The 27,897-nt window shown below is 40.2% G+C and overlaps 1 protein-coding gene and 1 pseudogene across 1 annotated transcript in view; one reads left to right on the top strand and one right to left on the bottom strand.

Annotated features, from left to right (window-relative positions):
• LOC148164506 (uncharacterized) overlaps positions 1–27,897 on the top strand; it is a 276,999-nt gene that overhangs the window by 113,265 nt on the left and 135,837 nt on the right. The window contains exon 2 of the mRNA XM_088022844.1: positions 25,159–25,235. Coding sequence (XP_087878970.1) covers positions 25,159–25,235 — 77 coding nt within the window. The remainder of the gene's footprint in view (positions 1–25,158; positions 25,236–27,897) is intronic.
• LOC114208361 (guanylate-binding protein 6-like) lies at positions 18,498–23,414 on the bottom strand (annotated as a pseudogene).

Below are 27,897 nucleotides of genomic sequence, written 5' to 3'. Positions count from 1 at the left end.
GAGTTTAAACTTACACACCATTCTAGCATATGTGTCCAAAGGACGTAGTCAGAAGTCAGCATACTTTAAGTGCACCGAGATACAGGCTTTTGCATTGGGAGACAGCCATTCTAGTTTTATCTAGTGTTTCCTATAACTGGCTGAACATTATGGTCACCTGGCAGGGGTGTGGGTTGTTTAAAAAATACTGCCACCTGGGGCACCCTTTAGATTAATTAAATCAGATGAGGGCAGGAGAGAGAATTATCAGTACTTCCTGTGCAGCTAGGTTGAGAACCAGTGGTCTATCATAATTTATATCACAGAGAGATAACTTGAGGTTGTGGATGAAAACTGTCTCCCTCCCCTTTTTCAAAGGACCAGAAGAAGACCTGTATCACTCAATGCAGTGTTCATTCCACTCTGCTTGCTGCTGCCCAGCATTATGTGATGTGGTGTGAGGCTGTCACCTCCAAGGGGCCTCTGATCCAAGTGGAGAAGTTGAACTTCCCCAGAACTGAAGCCAGCGACTGGCCCCTCCTGGCTAGACTGTCAGGCCACCTTCTTCCTTATCTCTCTGTTCTTCCAGTGTTGTTTTGAATTAGAGATGGAGAACTTTAGCTCATGAGTAAGTTACATGTAACGGAAGGCTGATGAATGAGCATTTCTGCTTTACAGCACTGCAGGGCAGTGAGTTCAAGAGCAAGCTCTCAGCTGCCTCTCTCAGCCTCGCTCCCTTACTCTCCTCCTACCCTTCTGTCTCCTCTACGGAAGCTGAAAGAAACTAAGGACATCACTGCCACAAAGGAAATGAAGCAGAAGATAAAACCTGGAACACCAAGAAAAAGAAGGCCAGAGAGTCCAAATTAATACGAGACAAAGTAGATTTCATAGCAATTAATACCATGAAGAAAGAGAAGGTCCTTTCACATGAAAAGGTGTAGGAGGACATCAAAATCATAAATGTTTATATATCAAATAACAGAGCTTCAAGATGGAGGAGGCAAAATCTGATAGAACTGCCAGGAGAAATAGACAAATCCACAATTATAGTTGGAAATTTTAATACCTCTATCTCAATAATTGCTAGGAGAAGTAGACCAAAACCCAGTGTATAGAAGACCTGAAGAACTGTATTGACTATCTTGTCCTAATTGATATTTATGAAAGATTTCACCCCACAACAGCAAAATGAACATAGAACATTTCCTAAGGTAGACTACATGCTGGGACATAAAACATGTTTTAATAAATTTATCTTTTTCATAACTTGGCTAGACGATTTTAGTAAAGTTTCTTTCCCCCTCAGTGTGAAGTGTCTGGTGTCAGTCCTTGGACGGCCGGTCCTTGGGCATGCACACAGTCACCTTGGGATGGCAGGGATTTTATCAGGCTTTTCTTTGTCTCCTTCCCTAATCTCTCTGTCTTCCACTACTGGTATTACAACCAGTTGGCAAGGCTCTACTAGTTTCCAGCTGATTGCTCTATAGTTTTTGACAGTGCCCTGGGGAATAATTGCTCCAGTTTGATCCAGTGAAACCTAGGGAAGGATCTTTTTGAGGCCAGTATTTGGGGTTCTGAATGCAGGAGGGCTCTTGACTCTTTTTTTTTTTTTTTTTTGTTCTCTCTGATGAACTAGCTGGCCTGTGTTGCTTTTAATTAGGAGAAGTATATAATTTCTTAATTGATTACTGCCCAAATTTCCATTGGTTTTGACAGTGTTCTTAGGCTTGGACTTCCCCTAAAATTGGTTCCAAGTAAAGTCAGTTCCTCTGGGGAGAACTTCAGAGTCTTTTTTTATTATGGATTTCCCTCCCTCTAGGCAAAATCTCTGAGCTGTGGTCCAGGGAGGGTAGAAGTGGTGAGACAGTGGCCCACTTCCCTCTGAGTGACACCTGTGCTTTAAAGCAGGGTGCTGAGCAAGGGCAATAACCTCTTGTTCTCTCAACTTGCTCTCCTGAACTGGAACCTCTGCCCTATGAGTGAGCTATACAAGTGTGACCAGGATTCCAGTATTCTCTGCCTGCTGCACCGGCCATAGATCTTCCACCCAATGAATGGGGAATGGGTAGAGGGAAGGGGCCCCTCGCCTCTTGGCTACACTCACCAGGAAATTAGCTTCTGCCACTCAGGGCTGGCGGCGATGAAACATGCTGGTGGTCTGCCCCTCTCGGTGTGATATGTTGTCCCTTGACTGAAAGCTGAGGGTAGGTAGATCCTTATTTTCTTGGCCACACCTACCCAAAGTGGAGATTCTGTCCCGCTGAGCTGGGAGGGGGAGGGTGTGGGTAGTGGCTCAAATGCCGTGGACTCTCACTGTTCTTTCCAAAATTTAGTAAAATTTCTCAAATATTTATTTGCTCTATTTCCCTAAGGCAGTTTCCAGAGGCTTTAAATGGTTGCTTTTTAAAGAATTTTACCAGCATGATTGTTTTGCTGGGAAGTGGGTCTGTGAAACTCGATGCCATTCCAGAAGCGGAATTCAACCGTTTAAAAAGTAGTTTAGGGGCGCCTGGGCGGCTCAGTTGGTTGTGCAGCTGCCTTCGGCTTGGGTCATGATCCCAGGGTCCTGGGTTCGAGCCCCACATCGGGCTCCCTGCTTGGCGGGAGCCTGCTTCTCCCTCCGCCTGCCGCTCCCCCTGCTTGTGCTCTCTTGCTTCTGTCAAATAAATAAAATCTTAAAAAAAAAATATTTAGTGTAGTAGTATCAAGGGCAGAGAAAGATCTTGTCCTGTTTTACAGGAAATGGCTTCAGAAGCCTACAGCTGGAAACAAAGGTGATAAATGTTCACCGTTCTCAGCTGAAGGAACAGCCAGCTCTTGTCACCAGCCACTTCCCCCACCTCGACAAGCACAACTGGTACCACTGCCCTCTCTTCTCCTCCCCTATCAGTTTCCAGGAACCACAACAGTATCGTCAAAGGACTGTCACCAAGCGTCCACTAAAACGCAGTCACTTAACAGATGTAGCTAGACAAAGTTTTTCAGGAGTTGCCATACAACTCTTTCCTTAGGGCCTGTTTATGTTCCAAAATATGATTTATCATCATGAAATCCATGTCTGTTCTTCAGTTCTTCACTCCTTTCTAGGGAGTTCTTAAAGACCAACAGACAGAAAGTAAAAGAAACTTCGAACGTTTCCCTTCTCCCCTGCCCAATCCTCACAAAACAAGAGAAATAAATTCAAGGAGAAGCAGCATGCGTGTGCAAAAGTATACCATATCTTTTGGAAGTATTCAGCGAAATCACAAATGATACAAAAATATTATATCTTGGCATGCTTTGTCCCTTATTCTAGAAAGAGGAACATAGCAGTCATTCTGTTGCTTCATTTTTTAAAATTTATTTTATTTTATTTAAGATTTTATTTATTTTATTTGTCCGAGGGAGAATGAGAGAGAGCAGCCGAGGGAGAGGGAGAAGCAGGCTCCCCACTGAGCAGGAGACTCGATCCCAGGACCCTGAGATCATGACCTAAGCCGAAGGCAGCTGCTTAACTAACTGAGCCAGCCAGGCGCCCCAGTCATTCTGTTGCTTTAAAAGCCTGGATTAGAATGTCTTGGACAGGACTATGGAGTAAGAAATGAAGAGAGTTTATAAACATGGCAACAGAAATTAATACTTTCCCTCTTAAACCCATTCCCACAGCAAACCACTTCATACCCTCTGAATATCAAGCAAGCAAGAAATAGGCATTATGATATTTGCTCCAAATATTAATATTAGCTTTTATCTGTTTAATGACCTTGGTTAGAATAGCACTGCTCAAACTGAAGAACAGACATGCATTTCATGATGATAAATCATATTTTAGAACATAAAACAACTCTCAATAACTTTTTTTTTTTAAATTTTATTTATTTGAGAGAGTGAGAGAGCCCAACGGGGGGGAGGATCAGAGGGAGAAGCAGACTCCCTGCTGAGCAGGGAGCCCAATGTGGGACTCGATCCCGGAACTCCGGGATCACGACCTGAGCCGAAGGCAGTCGCCCAACCAACTGAGCCACCCAGGCGCCCCAACACTCAAAAACTTTAAAGGATTAAAATCATACAGAATATGTTCCCTGACATAAGAAAATGGGATTAAAAATTAATTTCAAAAATCTATAAAATGTGAAATATTTGGAAATTAAGCAAGCACACCTATATAACTCTAAAGGTAAAAGTAAAATCACAAGGGTAAATTAGAAAATATTTTAAAAATAAAGCATATCAATACTTGAGGAATGTAATTTAAGCACTGATTATAGAGAAATTTGTAATTTTAAAACTTCATAAAATATAAAAGGATTAAAATCACTGATCCAACTTATGTCCTAAGAAATAAGAGGAAATTAAATGCAATGCATTTAGAAGAAAGAAAATTATAAAACAGAACACTTAGAATGGTCAAGAAAAAGTGAAGAAAGCACAAATCACTTTTTTACTTTGGCAATTTTGACAACCTAGATAAAATAGATTCTTTGAAAATTCCAGCTTAACAAAATTGATGCAAAAAGAGAACATTTGAATAGGTGTATATAAACTAAAATTAATTTCAGAATTAAAAACCCGCTCAAGAAAACAGCTTACTGAACAGATAGATTTATTGGTGAATATTATCAAATTTTGAAGGAAAAATAAAGCCAATCATATACTACCTTTTTCAAAAAAATGTTGCAAGCGCTTCATTAAGTCATTTTCTGGGGCCAGCATAAAACTGACCCCGAATTGGGTGCCTGGGTGGCTCAGTTGGTTAAGCGACTGACTTCGGCTCAGGTCATGATCCTGGAGTCCCGGGATCGAGTCCCGCATCGGGCTCCCTGCTCAGTGGGGAGTCTGCTTCTCCCTCTGACCCTCTCCCCTCTCGTGCTCTCTCTCTCTCTCTCTCTCTCAAATAAATAAATAAATAAAATTAAAAAAAAAACAACAAAAAAAAAACTGACCCCGAATTATGACAAGAACATTACAAGGAAATAAGATTAGACAACAAGCCTCTGAAGAACTTATATACAAAAATCCTTAACAAAACATTTGCAAATTGAAAAGAGCAATATAAATTGAGGGTATTTTATCATGACCAAGTGGGATCTTCCCAAGAAAACAAGATTGATTTTTCATCCAAAAATCAACAAATGCAATTCACAAAGTTAAAAGAATAAAGAAGAAAATGGATGCAGAAAAAATATTTGACAAAGTTGGCACATAATTTTAACTGAGGAAGAATGAAAACCTATAGGCAAAATTGGAAAAGAGCATGTCTAAATTGGATAAATGGTATCAGTTAAAAACTAAAATGAATGTTCTACACTGCAGTGAACTATTGAATATTTTCTATCTTCTGTCAGGAGAAAAAATGGATTTTTCTCTCACCACTTTGATTAAACCTAACACTAGAGATCCTCAAGTGTTATTAGAAGTCCTTGTCAGTGCAATAAGGCAAGGGGGAGAATGGCATAAAGATTTTAAGAAGCAAAACTGTATTTATTTATAAATGAAGTGATTCTTTTGCCTCAAGGTAGTCTCTTCACTTTATCAAAAACGTAGCCACTGGGGGCATCTGGGTGGCTCAGTTGATGGCGGCTGCCTTTGGCTCAGTCGTGATCCCCGGGGTGCTAGGATCGAGTCCCATGTCGGGCTCCCTGTGCAGCAGGCTAGTCTGCTTCTTTCTCTCCCTCTACCCCTCCCCCATCTTGTGCTCTCTCTCTCTCTCTCTCTCTCTCTCTCAATCTCTCAATCTCTCACTCTCTCTCAAATAAATAAAATCTAAAAAAATAAAAACGTAGCCACTGATAATCTCTGCATTTCATGTATTCAAAGAAACAACAGAAACAAAGAGAGACTGGGGCCTTTTCTAGTCCAAGTGTATCAGGGAAGGGATTCATTAATTCATGTGTGATCAAGGACTTTTCCCTGGATCAGTCAACGGGGTCATGAGTGGGCACTATATTCAGTCTAGTCTGGTACAAGTGGGCACACACAAAAAAAGTGACCAGGAGATAGGATTATATTGTCTGAGGTAAGAAGAATTCAATTCAATGATAGTTTTGAAGCCATACTTCCAAGAACATTTCAGAATTGATATATCAGTCAATGGTCGTGAAAACAAATCACTTTCATTTGTTGAAACATAATTCGTTTGTAGAGTTGTTGGAGGAGCTGAGACCAAAAGCAGGGGCTCCTGAAGCAACCCAGAGCTAAGTCACTGCATGGAGAAGCAACACACTAAGGCTGGAGAGACAAGTGATAAGGTGGTGATGGGAGGCCCAGAGGCCTGGGCCTGACCACAGACAGTGATACCACACAAGGCCTGTCTTGTGGGAATTGGAGCATTGGAGGAGTTGAGCCTGCTTCCAGATATTAACTGAGGCAGGCAAGATAATTGCTAAGACTTAAGATGGAAAGCCCCATGGAATGTTTACTTAAGGTCAGAAACCTTTTGCGCTAGCCTTACTCTGGGACTCTGGGATTCAGAGCTATAAGGCCCAAGCCCTGCTCTGTGAGGGAACTTGGACATTGTACTTGCTTCCCTCAATCCAGTCCTCTAGAGCCTTGCATCAGACTAGTAATGTAATCCTGCTACTTGGGAACCTGTCTGGTTTGTTTCCATCAGATCCAAGAAATATTTTCAGTAAAAGTCTTTACTTTCTTGACAAGTTACGGGAGAGAGATTTACTACCCCTTGAAATGACAAACAAATATTACCCTTACTCATTCAAGCAACCGTTCAGCTCTTTATTCATTCTTTCAATCACCATGCACCTTGGGTTTTACTACACTTTAATGTTAACATGTTAGATTTTTAGGATTCAAAAATAAATATCTCTTGAAGCATGTTAATTTTATTTCCAGGACATATAAATTAGATTCAAGTGAAATGTAAGGAAAAACTCTTGGTTTTTCCAGGAGATCTCAATCACTAGCCAGAGAAGAAAAAAAAAATTCACTTATTATTGCCAGATAATATCCTGTATTTTAAAGGTCCCTGTATAGTGTAAGCTCCATGAAAAAAAGAACTTTAGCTATCTTGTTTGTTTCTTTCTTCTTAGGGCCCAGATAATGATAAGTATAGAATGAGAACTAAGCAGACCATCCAAATAAATTAATCTAATAGTTAATGCGTATGAAAATTATATGTATAAAAATTATTCATTAAAAATTATTAAATCCAAAACATTTTTCTTTTAAAGATTTTATTTATTTATTTGAGAGAGAGAGAGCAGGCATTAGCTGGGGGAGGGGCAGAGGGAGAAGCAGGCTTCCCGCTGAGCAGGGAGCCTGATGACACAGGGCTCTGTCCTAGGACCCTGGGATCATGGCCTGAACTGAAGTCAGACACTTAAACGGCTAAGCCACCCAGGAACCCCCAAAGCATTTTTTTTTCTTTTTGTTCTTTAATTCATGGTGTATTGGTTTCCTATTGTGGATGTAACAAATTACCACAAAATTAGTGGCTTAAAATAACACAAATGTATTATTTTACAGTTCTGGGAATCAGAAGTCAAAAATGGGTTGACAGGGATGCTTTCCCTCTCGAAGCTCTCAAGGAGAATCTTTCCTTACCTTTGGCAGCTTCTGAAGGCACATTCTATTCTTTGGCTCATCCTACGTTTTCAAAGACAATAGGGTAGTCGTCCCTCCCAACCTCTCTATAGCCATCTCACTTTTTCCTGACTTTTACTCTCCATCTTAAAGGACCTTGTGATTACGCTGGGCCCACCTGAATCATGTACCCTTCTCAAAATCCTTAATTACATCTGCAAAGTCCTTTTACCATGGGAACATATTTACAAGTTCTGGAAATTTTATGTGAATATCTTTGGCAAGTCATTATTCATATGACCCTACGACATAGGCTGTCTCTCGTGTAAGGGATTAGAACATCCATTTGATTCAAGCTCTCAGTGGGGACAGAAAATTCTATAGAATAGCTTGCTTTTCCAACTCTCCAACTTATTGGCCGCATATTCATTCCTGTATGCTTTCTCTCTCTTTTTTTTATTTTTTAATTGTTATGTTAATCACCATACCTTACATCATTAGTTTTTGATGTAGTGTTCCATGATTCATTTTTTGCATGTAACACCCAGTGCTCCATGCAGAACGTGCCCTCTTTAATACCCATCACCAGGCTAACCCATCCTCCCAGCCCCCTCCCCTCTAGAACCCTCAGTTTGTTTTTCAGAGTCCATAGTCTTTCACCCAGCCACCCCATCCCTTCCACCCCCCACCACTCCAGCAACCCTCAGTTTGTTTCCGGAGATTAAGAATTCCTCATATCAATGAGGTCATATGACACTTTCTTTCTCTGATTGACTTATTTCACTCAGCATAACACCCTCTAGTTTCATAAATGTTGTTGCAAATGGCAAGATCTCATTCTTTTTGATGGCTGCATAATATTCCATTGTGTGTGTGTGTGTGTGTGTGTGTGTGTGTGTGTGTGTGTGTATACCACTTCTTTATCCATTCATCTGTCGATGGACATCTTGGCTCTTTCCACAGTTTGGCTATTGTGGACATTGCTACTATAAACATCAGGGTGCACGTACCCCTTCGGATCCCTACATTTGTATCTTTGGGGTAAATACCCAATAGTGCAATTGCTGGGTCATATGGTAGCTCTATTTTCAACTTTTTGAGGGACCTCCATACTGTTTTCCAGAGTGGCTGCACCAGCTTGCATTCCCACCAACAGTGTAGGAAGGTTCCCCTTTCTCCGCATCCCCGCCAACATCTCATCGTTTCCTGACTTGTTAATTTTAGTCATTCTGACTGGTGTGAGGAGATATCTCATTGAGGTTTTGATTTGGATTTCCCTGATGCCAAGCGATGTTGAGTACATTTTCATGTGTCTGTTGGCCGTTTGGATGTCTTCTTTGGAAAAATGTCTGTTCATGTCTTCTGCCCATTTCTTGATTGGATCTTTTGTTCTTTGGGTATTGAGTTTAAGAAGTTCTTTATAGATTTTGGATACTAGCCCTTTATCTAATATGTCATTTGCAAGTATCTTCTCCCATTCTGTCGGTTGTCTTTTGGTTTTGTTGACTGTTCCTTTTCCTGTACAAAAGCTTTTTATCTTGATGAAGTCCCAGTAGTTCATTTTTGCCCTTGCTTCTCTTGCCTTTGGCGATGTTTCTAGGAAGAAGTTGCTGTGGCTGAGGTCGAAGAGGTTGCTGCCTGTGTTCTCCTTTAGGATGTTGATGGACTGCTGTCCCACGTTGAGGTCTTTCAACCATTTTGAGTCTATTTTTGTGTGTGGTGTAAGGAAATGGTTCAGTTTCATTCTTCTGCATGTGGCTATCAAATTTTCCCAACACCATTTGTTGAAGAGGCTGTCTTTTTTCCACTGGACATTCTTTCCTGCTTTGTCGAAGATTAGTTGACCATAGAGTTGAGGGTCCATTTCTGGGCTCTCTATTCTGTTCCATTGATCGATGTGTCTGTTTTTGTGCCAGTACCATACAGTCTTGATGATGACGGCTTTGTAATAGAGCTGGGAGTCCGGAATTGTGATGCCGCCAGCTTTGCTTTTCTTTTTCAACATTCCTCTGGCTATTCGAGGTCTTTTCTGGTTCCATACAAATTTTAGGATTATTTGTTCCATTTCTTTGAAAAAAGTGGATGGTATTTTGATGGGGATTGCATTGAATGTGTAGATAGCTCGAGGTAGCATTGACATCTTCACAATATTTTTTCTTCCAATCCTAGAGCATGGAACGTTTTTTCATTTCTTTGTGTCTTCCACAGTTTCTTTCATGAGTATTTTATAGTTTTCTGAGTACAGATCCTTTGCCTCTTTGGTTAGATTTATTCCTAGGTATCTTATGGTTTTGGGTGCAATTGTAAATGGGATCGACTCCTTAATTTCTCTTTCTTCTGACTTGATGGTGTAGAGGAATGCCACTGATTTCTGTGCATTGATTTTATATCCTGCCACTTTATTGAATTCCTGTATGAGTTCTAGCAGTTTTGGGGTGGAGTCTTTTGGGTTTTCCACATACAGTATCATATCATCTGCAAACAGTGAGAGTTTGACTTCTTTGCCGATTTGGATGCCTTTGATTTCTTTTTGTTGTCTGATTGCTGTGGCTAGGACTTCTAATACTATGTTGAATAGCAGTGGTGATAGCGGACATCCCTGATGCATTCCTGACCTTAGGGGAAAGTTCTCAGCTTTTCCCCATTGAGAATGATATTTGCTGTGCGTTTTTCATAGATGGCTTTTATGATATTGAGGTATGTACCCTCTATCCCTATACTCTGAAGAGTTTTGATCAAGAAAGGATGGTGTACTTTGTCAAATGCTTTTTCTGCATCTATTGAGAGGGTCGTATGATTCTTGTTCTTTCTTTTGTTAATGTATTATATCACGTTGATTGATTTGTGGATGTAGAACCAACCTTGCAGCCCAGTTAAATCCCACTTGGTCGTGGTGGATAATCCTTTTAATGTACTGTTGTACCCTGTTGGCTAGTATTTTGGTGAGTATTTTTGCATCCATGTTCATCAAGAATATTGGTCTGTAATTCTCCTTTTTGATGGGGTCTTTGTCTGGTTTTGGGATCAAGATTATGGTGGCCTCATAAAATGAGTTTGGAAGTTTTCCTTCTATTTCTATTTTTTGGAACAGTTTCAGAAGAATAGGTATTAATTCTTCTTTAAATGTTTGATAGAATTCCCCCGGGAAGCCATCTGGCCCTGGGCTTTTGTTTTTTGGGAGATTTTTGATGACTGCTTCAATTTCCTTAGTGGTTATAGGTCTGTACAGGTTTTCTCTTTCTTCCTGGTTCAGTTTTGGTAGTTGATACATCTCTAGGAATGCACCCATTTCTTCCAGGTTATCTAATTTGCTGGCATATAGTTGCTCCTAATATGTTCTTATGATTGTTTGTATTCCTTTGGTGTTGGTTGTGATCTCTCCTCTTTCATTCATGATTTTGTTGATTTGGGTCATTTCTCTTTTCTTTTTGATAAGTCTGGCCAGGGGTTTATCAATCTTATTAATTCTTTCAAAGAACCAGCTCCTAGTTTCGTTGATCTCTTCTACTGTTCTATTGGTTTCTATTTCATTGATTTCTGCTCTGCTCTTTATTATTTCTCTTCTCCTGCTGAGTTTAGGCTTTATTTGCTGTTCTTTCTCCAGCTCCTTTAGGTGTAGGGTTAGGTTGTGTATTTGAGACCTTTCTTGTTTCTTGAGAAGGTTTGTATTGCTATATACTTTCCTCTCAGGACTGCCTTTGCTGTATCCCAAAGATTTTGAACAGTCGTGTTTTCATTTTCATTGGTTTCCATGAATTTTTTAATTCTTCTTTAATTTCCTGGTTGATTCATTCATTCTTTAGTAGGATTCCCTTTAACCTCCATGTATTTGGGTTCTTTCTGACTTTCCTCTTGTGATTGAGTTCTAGTTTCAAAGCATTGTGGTCTGAAAATATGCAGGAATGATCCCAATCTTTTGGCACCAGTTGAGACCTGATTTGTGACCTAGGATGTGATCAATTCTGGAGAATGTTCCATGGGCACTAGAGAATAATGTGTATTCTGTTGCTTTGGGATGGAATGTTCTGAATATATCTGTGAAGTCCATCTGGCCCAGTGTGTCATTTAAAGTCTTTATTTCCTTGTTGATCTTTTGCTTAGATGATCTGTCCATTAAATCAGGGGGTGTTAAAGTCCTCCACTATTATTGTACTGTCGATGTGTTTCTTTGCTTTTGTTAGTAATTGGCTTATATAATTGGCTGTTCCCATGTTAGAGGCATAGATATTTACAATTGTTAGATCTTCTTGTTGGATAGACCCTTTAAGTAGGATATAGTTGTCCTTCCTCATCTCTTATTACTGTCTTTCGTTTAAAATCTAATTTCTCTGATATAAGTATTGCCACCCCAGCTTTCTTTTGGTGTCCATTAGCATGGTAAATGCTTTTCCACCCCCTCACTTTCAATCTGGGGGTGTCTTTGGGTCTAAAATGAGTCTCTTGCAGACAGCATATCGATGGGTCTTTTTTTTTAATCCAATCTGGTAGCCTGTGTCTTTTGATTGGGGCATTTAGCCCATTTACATTCAGGGTAACTATTGAAAGATATGAATTTAGTGCCATTTTATTTCCTGTAAGGTGACTGTTACTGTATATTGTCTGTGTTCCTTTCTAGTCTGTGTTACTTTTAGGCTCTCTCTTTGCTTAGAGGACCCCTTTCAATATTTCTTGTAGGGCTGGTTTCGTGTTTGCAAATTCCTTTAGTTTTTGTTTGTCCTGGAAGCTTTTTATCTCTCCTTCTATTTTCAGTGACAGCCTAGCTGGATATAGTATTCTTGGCTGCATATTTTTCTCGTTTAGTGCTCTGAATATATCATGCCAGTCCTTTCTGGCTTCCCAGGTCTCTGTGGATAGGTGTATGCCAGTCTAATGTTTCTACCATTTTAGGTTACATATCTTTCCTCCCAAGCTGCTTTCAGGATTTTCTCTTTGTCTCTGAGACTCATAAGTTTTACTATTAGATGTCAGGGTGTTGACCTATTTTTTTTGATTTTGAGAGGGGCTCTCTGTGCCTCCTGGATTTTGATGCCTGTTTCCTTCCCCACATTAGGGAAGTTCTCTGCTATAATTTGCTCCAGTATACCTTCTGCCCCTCTCTCTCTTTCTTCTTCTTCTGGGATCCCAATTATTCTAATGTTGTTTTGTCTTATGGTATCGCTTATCTCTCGAATTCTGCCCTCGTGATCCAGTAGTTGTTTATCGCTCTTTTTCTCAGGTTTTTTATTTTCCATCATTTGGTCTTCTATATCACTAATTCTCTCTTCTGCCTCATTTATCCTAGCAGTTAGAGCCCCCATTTTTGATTGCACCTCATTAATAGCCTTTTTGATTTCGACTTGGTTAGATTTTAGTTCTTTTATTTCTCCAGAAAGGTTTCTCTAATAACTTCCATGCTTTTTTCAAGCCCAGCTAGTATCTTTAAAGTCATCATTCTGAACTCTAGTTCCGACATCGTACTAATGTCCATATTGAGTAGGTCCCTGGCAGTCAGTACTGCCTCTTGTTCTTTTTGTTGAGCTGATTTTTTCCGTCTTGTCATTTTGTCCAGAGGAGAGCAGATGAATGAGAGAACGAAATGCTAACAGGGTAACCACGTCCCCAGCAAATATATTCTAAAGAAGTCAGAAAAGACCTGAAACCAGGGGAAAAGAAAGAAAAAAGAAGTTTTTTCTTTCATTTCATAAGTCTTTCTTTCTAAAAAGAAAGTTAAAAACAAAAACAGAACAAAACAAAAACACAGAATATGATCCAATATGATCAGGCTGGTGCATAGATCAGTGCCACACACTAGATTTTGGGTGTATTTTGGTCTGTTAGAAGAAAGTGCCTCCCAAAATTTTAAAGAAAGAAAAACTTATACATGTACAAAAATAAGGGTTAATACGATGAAGGGATGGAATATGAGTATAAAGATGAGAAGTATAAAAGATTTTATAAAAGAATTGATAAGATAAGAAGTTGTTTGAAAAAGAAAGAATAAGATTTAAAGAAGAAAGGAGAGAATGTGATTAGGCAGGAGACTAGAACAAAGCCATACACTAGTGATTTAGGGTATATTTTGATCTGTTAGAAGAAACTATCTCAAAATTTTAAAGAGAGAACAACTTATATATATATATATGCCAAAAATAAGGGTAACTACTATGAAGGGATAGAATATGACTCTAAAAATGAAAATAAAAATGTGTTTTAAAAAGGGGATAGATAAGATGTTGGTTGAAAATGGGAAAAAGAAAAATTCAAAAAAAAAGTTAAAAAAATTAACTTTGAAAGACTAAAGAATCATGGTAAAAAAGCCATGAATTCTATGTGCGGTATTCCCCTAGCGCTGGAGTTCTGCCATTCTCATTGATCAGTAAACTTGGTCTTGGCTGGTGGTTCTTGCTGATCTGGGGGAGGGGCCCAAATGTCTTTGGGGAGGCGGAATTGCCCCGCCCTTGCTGGTCCGGGCTAAGTAATCTGCTTGGGTTTGCTTTTGCGAGCTTTTGTTCCCTGCAAGCTTTCTGTACAGCTTTGGAGGACGAGAATGAAAATGACGGCCTCCCAATATCTGTCCCAGAGGAGCCGAGAATTTGTGTCCCCACTCCTCATTGTGCCCCCAGAGAAAAGCAGTCACTCCCGTCTCCCCAGTCGCTGGCCGCACTCCGTGCTCACCCTGCCTGTGACCGTGTGTTTCTATCTCTGGCACCCGATCTGGTGTGGAGTCTCCAAACCCAGCAGATCCCTGCGGTGCCCTCCCATGCTGCTCCTCCCGGGGGAGGAAGGGGAGTCTCTCCAGATCTGCCGCTTGTTGGGTCCCTGCTGGAGGAGCAGTGGCCCAACGGTGTCACCGATCACGGTTTATGTATGGCAACACGAGCTCAGAGCCCACGCCTTGGCTCCGTCTCTGCAGCCGGCTTCCCTGTTTCGATACCTGGGAGCTCTGCCACACTCAGGCACCCCCGGTCTTTCTGTGACTCCAAGGGTCTTGAGACCACACTGTCCCACGAAGGTTCCACCCCCTGCTTAGTCACTGGAGCGACGTCCCTCAGTGGAGCCGACTTCTAAAAGTTCCGATTTTGTGCTCCGCTGCTCTATCACTTTCCAGAAGTAGCGGATGGAGGCCCCCCCACCGCCGTCTATCCTCCCGAATATCCCCTCAGATTCACTTCTCTGCACGTCCTACCTTCCAGAAAGTGGTCGCTTTTCTGTTTAGAGAGTTGTTGCTATTCTTTTCTTAGATCTCCTGTTGAGTTTGTAGGTGTTCAGAACGGTTTGATCCCTATCTAGCTGAATTCCTGGGACCAGAGGAAATCCAGGTCTTCTACTCCTCTGCCATCTTGCTCCCCTCTTGCTTTCTCTCTTGTAAAGGTAAAGCTGCTCTTCCTTCTGAACACTTGAAGTCATATCTGGATAGAGCAGTTTGAAATCTTAGAGCAGATGTGTTAACATCCTCATAGGGGCACAGCTACTGTGATACCCAAGGTCATGGGGGAGGAGACGTCACCAGAAAAGTTTCTTTTGTTCCACTAGCCTTTAAATCACCTTGGAGACCTTAGTCTGGTGTCTAAAATGTGAAGTACCTATTACATTTGAAGAGTTCCTATAATTCTTACAACTGAAATTTAGTATGCATCATCCTTTTGTCTTTATTTTTTTTTTTTAAGATTTTATTTATTTATTTGACAGAGAGAGCGAGCACGGGAGCAGGAACACAAGCAGGGGAAGTGGAAGAGGGAGAAGCAGGCTTCCTGCCAAGCAGAGAACCCGATATGGGACTCGATCCCAGGACCCTGGGATCATCCTTTTGTCTTTATAGTAAAAGTTTATTTAGCACATTTGACTCCTAAACATACTGTGAGAGGATGCATAGAAAAATGGTCCCTGTACTCAGATGAACTTTATTGTCTAATTGGAAGCAAATACTAGATTCCAGTTAGTTATACTGAGGAAGGACTCTCTTTATTACCTGGACCGATGTGCCCCACTTTAACAGGGGACTGACGCTATGAGTCTATCTACTATGTTGGTATCAATGCCAAGTTGGATCCTGAGTCAAGAGTTTTTAAATGTTTCAGTATCCCCATCTTCCCAGGCATGTGTACTTGAGTAAATGGTCAGTGGTCTGCTAGTGGGAGGGCTGGAGAAATCATGTTCATTATTCTTGACCTGGAGTTTCAGGGTCCTTCTTCCTGAGAACCTGGCTGTCCCCCAGGTGATGAGTTCAGGGGCTAAAACTGGCTCACATCATGGCTAGGGGTTGTAACACATGAAGGGGGCTGTAAATCCATAGCTTCCTCATAAACCGTTTGTGACTTCATTGATTGTTTTCTCCCTATCCCTCTTGACCATTCACCTTCTATTCATCATCTTCTGAATTCTTCATGGTCAGACCCAGCAGGCTGTCACTCCAACCTTGCTGCTCAACTGTCCCTGTACCTTGGCTTCTGATGTTCAAGTGCTAACCCCTGCCCTCCATGTGTCAGGATCTCTTATCCCCAGCATTACCAGGGGTCTAGTTCTGCAATGGCAGGCTGTCCCATCTCCCCTGACATATAGGAGAGATGCTGCTGCTGAATGTTTTCTGGGGGATGGGATCCCTCTCACCAACATGTTCTCGTTTTTTGGTAATTCTCCTTCTAACACCTTAATGGTGTAATTCAGGGATAGAAAATAGAATCCACTCTAGCTGAGATTTCAAAGGGTCACCAGAAACTGTAAACCTTTGTTTTAAAGTGAATATAGGGATTAAAAAAACCAAGGCCAAGGTGAAAACAAGATTAGGATGCAATGTTGGTGTTCTCCAGGATCTGGTTCTTAGCCTTGGGTCCCTCGTTGAATTGCCTGATGTGATTTCTAGGAGCAATGAGTAATTTATCATTAGTGGTCAGTTTCACATTCCTAATAGTTTTTAGAAGTTGTATTATAGCATGCTTTTCTTTTTGTATTTATGAATAGGTAATATAAGCTTTCTTTACAAAATTCACGTTTCCCTCTCATTCTTGATCCCACCCAGTTCTTCCCAGAAGAAACCAGTGTTACTACTTTTCGTGAATTTTTTCCATATAAACCATACTATATACATAGCTTTGCATCTCATTTTTTTCACCTTAAAATATACCTTGAGGATTGTTCTGTATTAGTATATGTAAACTCTGTTGTCAGATTATTTAACAACCACCCAGAATTCTACTCCATATATGTATTTATATTACCACTTCTATTTATAAAAATTTACATTTATATGACAAATCTTTCCATTAAGAGCAATGCCACAATGGATCTCATTTGTGTTTGTGTGTGTGTATGTGTGTATGTGTAATTTGGCACATGTATTTTTCTAAAAATGAACATGCTATATCAAGGCACAACTACATTAAAGTATAAGAAATATTAGAACAGCCTCTCAATAGAAATTATACAATTTACATTCCCATGTGAGAGAGACTCTTTTCCCATAACTTTCAATCTGAGAAGTGAAAGATTATAGCCAGTGGTTTTAGTTTCACTTCTGTAATTGTGAGTAAGGCTGAATAGCATGTATTTATTTATTTGTTTATTTTCTGTTAACTACTCATATACTGAGTTTTATGTCTTTCATAGTGTATCATAGAAACATACAAGTTGAAAATATATTTTCAGACTGCTGTTTGTCTTTTGACTTTTTTTGACATAAAGGATTTATTTCAGTTTTATGTACTTTTGTATGTGTCTTATGTCTTCTGGGCTTTATGTCATGCTTAGAAAGAACTCCACATTTCAAGATTTTTAAAAAGGATTTTGGATTTCCAAATTTTGTGGTTTCAGTCTTCATGTTTAAATCTATAGTACATCTGGAATTTACTTTGCTGTAATAAATATGAGATCTAATCTCTGTTTTCTCAAAGGGGCTAGCAAGTTGTCTTGACAATTTATTGGACAGTTCATTATTTCCCACAGACTTGAAAGCCATTAAGATAAATAGTTCCTAAAAGTATTTGTTTCTATTTCTGGACTATGTTCTACAGTTTTGTCTGTCTTGTGAGGACCTGGTGCTACACTGGTCTAATTACTATCTCTAGCTATAAGAAGTTTTCATATGGAGCAAATATGGTTCTTTTTTGTTACACTTCTGTATTACCCTGACAATTTTTTAAAGCATTGTAGGGGCACCTGGGTGGCTCAGTTGGTTAAGCATCTGCCTTCGGCTCAGGTCATGAGTCCTGCATCAGATTCCTTGCTCAGCCTCAGTGGGGAGCCTGCTTCTCCCTCTCCTCCCTGCTTGTGCTCTCTCTTGCTCTCTCTCTCTCAAATTAAATCTTTAAAAAAGTAAATAAAGCATTATAAGCATTTCCGTTTAAGCTTGTATAAAGGTAGTAGCCTACTTATCTTCATGAAAACATCTTTTTTTAATCCCAGAACACATTAAATTTATAAATGTGAATTAGAGGTGACTTGACTTGAAATATATATATATTCTAAAAGATATATATAACATATATACATATATATGTATATTATTTTTTTATTTTGTGATTTTAGAAGCATTCTTGATAAGTTATTTTCCAAGGTATTTTTTACCTATATTGCAAAGTCGGTCTATCTCTTAAGCAGTTGGCAAACTTTTTCTGTAAAGGGCCCAAAAGGAAATATTTTAGGTTTTGTGGGTCATACAGTATTTGTTGCAACTACTCAGCTCTGCTGTTGTGTCATTAAAGCAGCCACAGACAGTATGTAATTGAATAAGTGTGGTGCTGTTCCAATAAAACTTTATTTAGAAAAACAGGTAGCAAGACAGATTTGGCCTGTAGGCTAACGTTTGCCAATGTCTGTTATAAAAGGTTGTTTCATTTCAAACTAACTAATAAAACCAACATTTAATCTATCTAATGTGTGTCAGGCACTGATATATCCTGTACTAGGCACTTTTTATGTTTAACATGCTCCTGAGTGAAACTTTTAAAAAAGCATACACATCAAAAATAGGGTGGAACGTGTATCCTCATTCTTTAATTTTGTGAGAGAAAAGTTAGTCCTAATTAAACAGTGAGCTCGGGGGCGCCTGGGTGGCTCAGTTGGTTAAACAGTGAGCTTGAGCTCCTCAGCCTCTGACCAACAAGTCTAGCAGGAACAGACAAATCTGTGGCTGCTTCAGGGGCAAGTGTGTCCAGGTTTTGTGGAATCCAGGGAGTTTTATCCTTTCTAGTAACCTCAATCACATTTCTGAGAAGATTTATTTCTGTCTTCATCTCCTCAGATTTCTTCCTAAATCCTTCATTAAACAGATCCTTTGGGATCTAAAGCAAAGGGTTGTGGGGAAAGGAAAAAGTAAACTTTCAAAAATCCACATTTTTTTCAAGAGTCAAACTTTATATGTAAGAACTTTGTAAATTGCCTCTATTTTATGATATTTATGATAAAGCTATTCTTATTAGATCACTAGAGGATAATATTTGGAGCAGAGAGTATCTTCTGGGCTCGACCTGGGCAGTCAGAGGAAGGAGTTTCCAGCCTTGCCAATATGCACACACAGTGTTAGCATTTTGCTAGGGTACTAAGCCAGGCATGGGGACAAATGCAATACCATGTTCCAACCAAAACTGCAGGTTGGGAAGGAGCCATTAGTTCACGTGTATATATTTTCAGTCCTCCTTGGGATAGCATGGTCACCTGTATCGTAGAAATAATGGAACTTATAAGCTGATCAAGACATTTGATATGAACACTTCTAAATGGGAAAAGAGAGAATTCCCTGGTGCCTTGTGGTGACTTAGGCAAGCTGTGCAGCAAGTTTAGAAGGTATCAGATCCCCCTGTATTTCTAAGCCTGGACATATCTGATACTTTTAAGTCAGTATGGATCCATGTCAGTATCTTTGGTGGTAATAGGGTTTCTGATAATTGACAGTGATCTTGGTAAAGCACCCTGTTGCTGCTTATATTAAAAACACCTGGTTGGGGTGCCTCAATGGCTCAGTCAGTTAAGCGTCCAACTCTTGATTTTAGCTCAGGTCATGATCTCGGGGTCGTGAGTTCAAGCCCAGCATTGGGCTCCGCGCTGGCCTTGGAACATGCTTAAGATCCTCTCTTTCCCTCTCTCTCTCTGCCCTCCCCACGCACAATAGATCCTCACCCCTGCTTTCTCTCTCTCTAAAAAAAAAAAAAAAAACAAAACCCAAAAACACCTGGTTGGATTATCTACTTGATAATTCATGAAACCCTGTTTAATTTGGGTCCCATGAGACCATTCTAGAATCCCGCCAGTATGGCACGTTGGAGAGGTTATTTATCTTCCCCAGGGACTTGGAAGGGCCAAGGTCATCCTGGACTCTTCAAGGTCTCCGTGTGGACCACAACTCAAAGACCTCTTGAAAAGCTAAGATTCAATACTTTTAGGGGATCACATGCAATGAATGGCAGTAATGCTTCTCTTTTCCATTTTGCTTTAGTTTTCACCCATTCCTTCCTGATGTGCCAGGGCAATGGCCACGAGGAATTACGGTTCCTGCGAGGTTTATGTTGATGGAGTTTGTGCTCCAATATCCTTGTCTGCTGCACTCTCAGATCATTGTCTGTTTCCCTCTCCAGCTTCTTGCTTAGTTGGGCGTTGTTCTCCTTGAGGCTTCTTTCTTGAGCCTCCACCTGCTGTTGCTGCTCCCACTGTTTCTCTCTCAGCCATGCCTGTTCCTTCTCAGCTGCCTCATTCCTGGCTTGCTGCACTGCCCCATGCAGATTTTAGAAAGAGAAGAGAGTAAAAGGTCAGGCCTGAGCTTTACCCTCTTGAGATCAGGGACCAAATCAGATTTGAAAGAGAGGGTGGCCACATCATCAAGAGCAGGTTTGAGAATATGATGGGAAGGGCCTTGACTGTCTGGCTCATGTACAACTCAGCTTCTTATTTTCAGGTTTAAAAGAGTGTGCATTCCACAGAAGAAGGGGAACCTTGTCGTTTTGGAAAGATCTTTGTTCCATCTGTCAGAGGGCATTGCAGGAGCTTACCCACCCAAGAGTGGAGCCCTGCTCTTGCCTGCTATGGCCTTGTCCCCAGAGATGAGAGCTTTATCTGTTTGCAGGATAGATTTCTTTATTGCCGCCTATGACTGCAAAAAGCTCCTAAGGACCTCATTTGCCTGAGGGATCAAGAAGGAGCAAAGGACCTAGATTTCCATGGAGGTGATTTGTTCTATACAAACAAGGCCATCCATATCATTTTTATTTCTACTTAAAATGCTGCTTGATCCCCCTACAAATTGTCCAGCTTGTCTTATTAGAAGGGCAAGAATCAAAGTGTCCCCCTTGTGCTCCTTCCTTCCACCCACTCAGGCTTGAGCCACTCAGAATTAGGTGCAGCTGTACAAACCCACAATCTCCGGTACTTTCATATATTTGCATGTTTACCTAGGGCTCTTCCCTTTGGATGACATTTCAACCTGGACAACATGTACAAATACTTCAAAATTTACATCCCCCCCCTCTTAGGGGAAGTCTTCCTAGACTATATGCCCAACATAAAATGCAGACTCTAATCCATGCTGATGTTCTCTCCTGCTACCTGCTAGATGTGTAACTTTCAGCAAATTCTTCAACCTGCCTATGACTTTTAGTTCACATCTATAAAATTGTGGGTGATAAGAGCAGATGCTTCCTAACACTTTTTGGAGGATTAAATTAAAACGTCTAGAGAAAGAACTTAATGCTATGACTATAGGCAATAACAGTTCAGTTTACAGTAGCGTATTATTGTTACATTTATTACTAACACCAGTGCAGCCCAGGATCAAAGGTCCTTATGTGTTACCACTCTCTGTGCAGTTGTCTGTTTATCTGACTCTCTCTCACCTTGATCACCTTGAGTGCAAGGATTCTAACTACATCATAAATCCTCAGCCCTTGGCACAATGACTGTCATATTGTTGGATGAAGAAATAAATAATTTCTGTTCTCTCATGGATTTCAGAAATCCATACTGTTTATTTGGGAATAGGCATTTCCACTCTCCTCAGGAGTAAATAGCAAATAGTGGGCCTTAAAAGCTAAAGCTGTCATGATATCCCCATGCTGTCTTATCACCCACAATTGGTGCTATGCTCTTAGATTATCTGGAGACACCTCTGACTCTATTCTGTAGACTCCCCACGCTCCCCTTATTCCTTTCCTGGGCACCTGCAAATATTTCCATTCAGTCCTTTCCTTTGCTTGCCTGTACAGCCTGTGCCCTCCGGGAACAGAAAAGGTTCCTGCTGAAATAGTTCTCTTAGGGCCTTTGAAAGCTGATCAAGTTTAGCTTGGTAGTATTTAACAGATGCCTCTTTGTTCTACAGCAAGAAATCCTCCTTATTCTTTATGATTTCCTGCACGGGAAATGTACAGGGATGTCACCACAAGAAAGGAACAGAGGAGATCAAATTCCAAAGAATCTGGTAGGTGGGTGGTCTAACTGCAGTCCTCTTTGCATCCTAGTGAAGCAGCATAAGCAATGCAACTAGAACTAAGAGATTACTGCCAATTCTGAAAACTCTCTGCAAGACCTTGCTAAAGCTTCCAAACCTCCCTGGGTCTCAGGTTCTTCATCTATGAAATGTTGAAGTTGCATGACCTATTCTCTATAGTTCCTAGAAGCTGTAGCATTCTGTGATTCTATCTTCAACAATATAATGATACTAGTAAAACAAAAATAAATATGAAGAACAACTTGCTAAGAGAGTCTGTCCCAGGAAATTGTCTGGAAACAGGAGTGAGTACACCTAGAGAATTTCTAGCTCAGAAGTGACTTGGGGGAGTTCTGAAACCATGCCACAGTTCAGTAAAGGAATCACTGCTGATTTTGCTTGAGAGATCAGAAAGATCCTAAGTAAATTCCTCAAGCTTTAAGGGAAAAGATGGAAATAGAGTCCTCTAGAATTCTCTCTATTGTGAGGATCCACACTACTTTACCCAAATTAGGAGATGAACTGTAGATTGAATATGTAGAAATAGCGGCATCATTTTAGAAGGGCAAGAATCAGGAAGGGCGAATGCTAAGAAAAAGTACCACAAGCTTCTTCTGGAACTCCCGTTGGTCATCCTCGGAAGAGTACTCCATGAAGACTCCAACAGCTACCCCCTCACAGTCTGCATGCACATCCAGCAGCTCCTGGAATGTGTCTGTGGGGAACCTCACTTGCTGGGCCATCTGCTTGCTGTAGTGGTCAGCTGCCTTCTGCACGGCCACTGAGATCTCACACTGGGTCAGTGTTGTTACTGCGTTCTCCAAGCAAGGCACTGTTCCATGATTGATGACATCCACGTAGGTCACACATACCCATTTCTCTCTGGGTATGAATATTTATTTATAAGTACACTTATATATATAAAATGATACAAAACTACTGAAGAACACATATTATAATTAGCACATATCAGGCCACAGAGAAATATGATTTTGGACAAGGAGACTCACTATTCTCAGTGACCTTGACTTCTTTCCTGAGGGTCCTAGCCCTTGCATGGGTAAAAATATAAGAACAGAAATTATTTGATTGTTTCTGGAATTCAGGATCCAGTTGGTTTTCCAAAATATCCTCAGTATGGGCTTGGAGTTCTTTTTCATGTTTTGGCTGGTCAAAGACAAAACAATTATGTTTTGGGGGGAAAAAACCCACAACATTTGATACACTCCCTGGGTATGTTGGAATTTTTAGCTTTGGGATTCTAACCTGAGGAAGAGAGAAAACAGAGTTACACTAAGCAATAAGCACACTCTTGGGACAAGGTAGCTAAAGATTTTCATGAGTGAGAATTTTTGATCTTTGGAGAAAACTTCTTTAACATATACATACACATGACAAATCAAACTCATATGAATGACATATCACTGGAGAGGAATTTTTTAAATTTATTTTTTTAATTCAAGTATAGTTAACATACAGTGTTATTAGTTTCAAGTGTAGAGTATAATAATTCAACAGTTCTATACATTACGGGTGCTCATCACGATTAAGTATATTCCATAATCCTCTTCACCTTTTTCAAACCCCCTCCACTTCCCTCCTTGCAACACATTTGTTCTCTATATTTAAGAGTCTGGGGTTTTTTGTTTGTTTCTTTTTGATTCGTTCATCTGTTTTGTTCCTTAAATTCCACAAATGAGTGAAATCACATGGTATTTGTCTTCCCCTGACTGACTTATTTTACTTAATATTATACCCTCTAGATCCATCTGTGTTGTTGCAAATGGCAAGATCTTACCCTTTTTTTTTATGGCCAAGTAATGTTCCATTGTGTGAGTGTGTATACGCACACAGACACACACACCACATTTTATTTTATTTTTTATTTTTTTTAAAGATTTTATTTATTTATTTGAGAGAGAGAGAGAGAAGGAGAGAGAGAGAGCACGTGAGAGGGGGGAGGGTCAGAGGGCGAAGCAGACTCCCTGCTGAGCAGGGAGCCCGATGTGGGACTCGATCCAGGGACTCCAGGATCATGACCTGAGCCAAAGGCAGTCGCTTAACCAACTGAGCCACCCAGGCGCCCACACACACCACATTTTAGCCATTAATCTATCAATGGACACTTGGGCTGCTTCCATATCTTGGCTATTGTAAATAATGCTACGGTAAACATAGGGGTGCATACATCTTTTCAAATTAGTGGTTTCATTTTCTTTGAGTAAATACCCAGTAGTGGAATCACTAAATCATCTGGTAATTCTATTTTTAATTTTTTGAGGAAACTCCATACTGTTTTCCACAGTGGCTGCACCAGTTTGCACTCCCACCAGCAGTACGCAAGGGTTCCTTTTTCTCCACAGCCTCACCAACACTTGTTTCTTGTGTTTTTGATTTTAGCCATTCTCACAGGTGTGAGGTGATATCTCATTATAGGTTTGATTTGATTTTTGACTGTTCAACAATATGACTCCCTAAAGAAGTTAAGCTAGTTGACAGCATTGTAATTAGGTCAAGACCTTAAAATAGTCTGAGGAATAAACAAGATAATTTATTCAATGATTATTTATTAAGTACCTGTTAATGTTCCTGGCACTGGGGATATGTTCAAGGCTCAGAAGATACAGCAGTGACTAAAACAGAAATACCTGCCCTTTGGAGTCATATAGTCAATAATAAGTGCTAAGACTGCTAATGTATAACCAGCTATGGCCAGGCAGGTAAAATCTGGTCTTAATGGAAGGAGTATGGGGAGAAAGGAATGGGTAAAACAAAACCATACTTTTAGAAGCTTTCATAAAAGGTTGTGACTGCATCTCACTTCTTACTTGTTTTGAAGATGCTGTGAATCATAGCTAATTCAAGGGACCTCAGCAGCAGTTAAAATATTTTCTAAGAAGAACATTAACCTCACATACATTCCCACTTATTTTTCCTGTGCTTGAGGGGAACAGAACTTCTGAGATCCCTGCATAGAACCAGGGTAGAAGTGTGGATGGGTGGTTGATACGGCTTCTCTATTGTCATTTTCTGCCCATGAAACTCAGTTAGGTGTCCTCTGTTTTCCTTATGACATTTTGTACATGCCCAGTGTTAGATGCTCTTTACATTAAACCATACTCATTGACTTTGTAGGATCTGGATATGCTAGTCTATAAGGTATTCTGCAACACCAAGGTACTTTGCTCTAATTAGAATTTTCATGAAAGCTAGCTAAAGCCAGCGAGCTCATAGATAAACATTCTGATTTGCCTTTTTTTTTTTTAATTCAGGTAAAGAAGCAATCATTGTGTGCCTACTATGTTCTACATACTGTCCTTGTTGCTGGAAATTGGCAGCAAAGAATCAGGTAGGATTTCTTCCTCTACAGATTTTAATGTTAACAGAAGAAGAAAAAGAATAAGTAAAGACATAAGTAAATATGTTCATATTGTGTTAAGTTTATGTGGAGGGGCAACCTGAGACAGGATAGGCAGGGAAGACCTCTTTGAGAACTGACATTTGTGTAGCGCCTTGAAGAAAAGGAGCCACTGGGTGAGGGAGCAACAAGCATTTCAGGCAGAGTGAACCATGAATGCAAAGACCTGGAGATAGGAAAGGAATTGCAATTTGCAAGGCTAAAAAGGAGGCTAGGGTGGCTGTGGTATGACCACGGTGGAGAAAATATTAAAGATGAGTTTGGAGAAATAAGAAAGACTGGGTCATGGTGTGCCTTTGAGGAGTATGGATCTTATGTAAGTATGATGCAGGCTTAAGTAGGGTATTAAAAGCAACTAGATTAATGATCACTCTGGTTGTTTAGAAGAGAATTTATTAGAGGGGGTCAAAGTGGAAGAAAGAAGGACTTCGGTGGGGGGGAACAAGTATTTCAGGCAAAAGAGGAGGGTGACCCAGCCTAGGATGGTAAAATAAAAATGGAGAGAAAGAGACAGCTTTGAGATATATTAAGCAAGAGTAACAAGAGGACTGATACATGGATTGGATGTGGAAGGTAAACTAAGTGAGGGATGTAAGGTTTGGGGCTTGAGACCCTCAGGTTGGTGGCACACTATTGAGAAGAAGACGAATGAAAAAGCAAGAAGTGTGCTTTTATTTTGCTTTGTTTTCCTTCATTTCATTTGGGTTTAGGAGTGATCAAGGCTGATATTGTAAACATAACTTTAAGTGGACAGCTTGCAAAAAAGTAAAGAAATCAGGTGGTTATTTGATCTTTGCATCTGAATTTCAGAAAAGATATCAGGGCAAGAAATATCAATTTGAGAGGTATCAGAATAAAGTGACACTGAAAGTCCAGAGACTGGATGAGATCATTTTGAGAGGGTATAAATGGAGGAGAGAAAAGAACCCAGGGCCACATCCTGGAGGGACCTACAATTCCGATGACTGGATGAAAAGTCAGAGTCTGGTAGGAAGACTGAAGGGAGCTAAACAAAGGGACAGGAAGAAAGCCAGAGTAGTGTAGTGACTTGGAAGGAAAGAATTTCAGGGGGAGCAGGGAGAAGCAGGGGCATAAGATGGATGCAAACAGACACCAACTGAAGCAGAGAAAATGGAGGTCATTGGTGAATATAACAAGAGCATTCAGTGAAGTATTGAGTTAAAACCAGAGAGGAAATCATTGAAGACAGAGTTGTGAAAAGGAAATTGAGACTATATATTTTTGCATGAAGAGGAGTAAAAACAAAATATGGGGTGACAGTCATAATGAGATGTGGAGTCCAGGGAGAATTTTTAAGGTAATAGTTATTGAAGCATGTTGGTTAGTTAATAAGAATACTCCAGTAGAGCAAACAAAATATGATGTGGGAGACATAACTGCAAGAGTTCCGTGTGTGACAGGTTAGAAAAGATGGCTTTGAGAACACTAGTTTGAGGGATTTTCCTTTTATAGGGAGCAGGAACAGCAGAAGTAGGAATTAGGAACAGAAAATGGTCGAGTTGCAATTTTGCTGGTGAGAATTAGATGTGTTACGTAAGAAATTTGGAATCTGCCTTCATGTAACTCTGGAGGAGTGGTGAGAAACTGAGATTCACTTGGAGTTAAGCAAATAGCCTCTGTCATAGGACTTCACTCACCAAGCGTTTCTTTTGCAAGGCAGTACATCAAGTAGGGTTTGCCTGTATGATACAGCCCAGTGCTAGCCACAGCCACCACAAGTTGAGAAATCTTGTAAAGAATATTTAAGGTTTTCTGTTTCACCAACAGCTGCTCATTCTTGTTTTCCACCAAACATGTGGGAACAAACATGTAAATCATGTGACTCTCTGTAGAAATAAGATCACAAATTGATTTTCTGCCTCAGGGTCAATCAAAATATGTGTACATCAGCAGGGGGCTGGTGGGACCTTTGTATTTTTCTATGATATCAAATGTAGGATGGCATTAGCAGACCACAGAGAGTTTCCCCCACGGTAATCTCTGGTGATGGTAGTGAAGAAACAGCAGATTTTGCCAGCCTTCAAAGTTTTATTTCCATAATAAAAATAAAATTCAAGCAATGCTTATCATGTATTGAGAACCTACTTTGCCCTGAGCTCTGTAACACATACATTGACACATGTGACCTCACTTGTGTTTAGAAGAACCTTACAAGTTTGGGCTTATTATGCCCATTTTGCATATGTAGTAAGTGTATTTCAGAAAGACTGAGAAATTTGCTCAGATTTGCATATGATAAGTGGTAGATCCAGGATTGAAACCAGTGAAGTCTCTTTCATTATGCCATGCTTTGCAGCCACTTATCTTGCAGAATAATCTTTCTCAGCAACACTGATTACTCCATATACTCTTTCATCCGTAATATACAGGGGCTTTCTATTGACTCTCCTATATCAATGACACTTTCTCTAATGGATTTAGTATGAGATGGGTTCCTCTTATTTCTTATCCCATAAACCGGCAATTGCTAGACCAGGCTCTTTCCTTGCATGACCAGTGTCTTGTCAAGGGCTCCAGATCACCTAGTATTTTTTGAATGGTATGCTTTCATGTTTTTATTCCTTGATCTCCA

The sequence above is a fragment of the Eumetopias jubatus genome, unplaced genomic scaffold (assembly GCF_037043125.1).
Source record: "Eumetopias jubatus isolate StellerSeaLion01/CBP00866 unplaced genomic scaffold, mEumJub1_p1.0 scaffold_4, whole genome shotgun sequence".
NCBI classification, from domain to species: Eukaryota; Metazoa; Chordata; class Mammalia; order Carnivora; family Otariidae; genus Eumetopias; species Eumetopias jubatus.
Note: the sequence above shows the minus strand (reverse complement) of the source record. Positions and strands in the feature narration are given on the sequence as shown.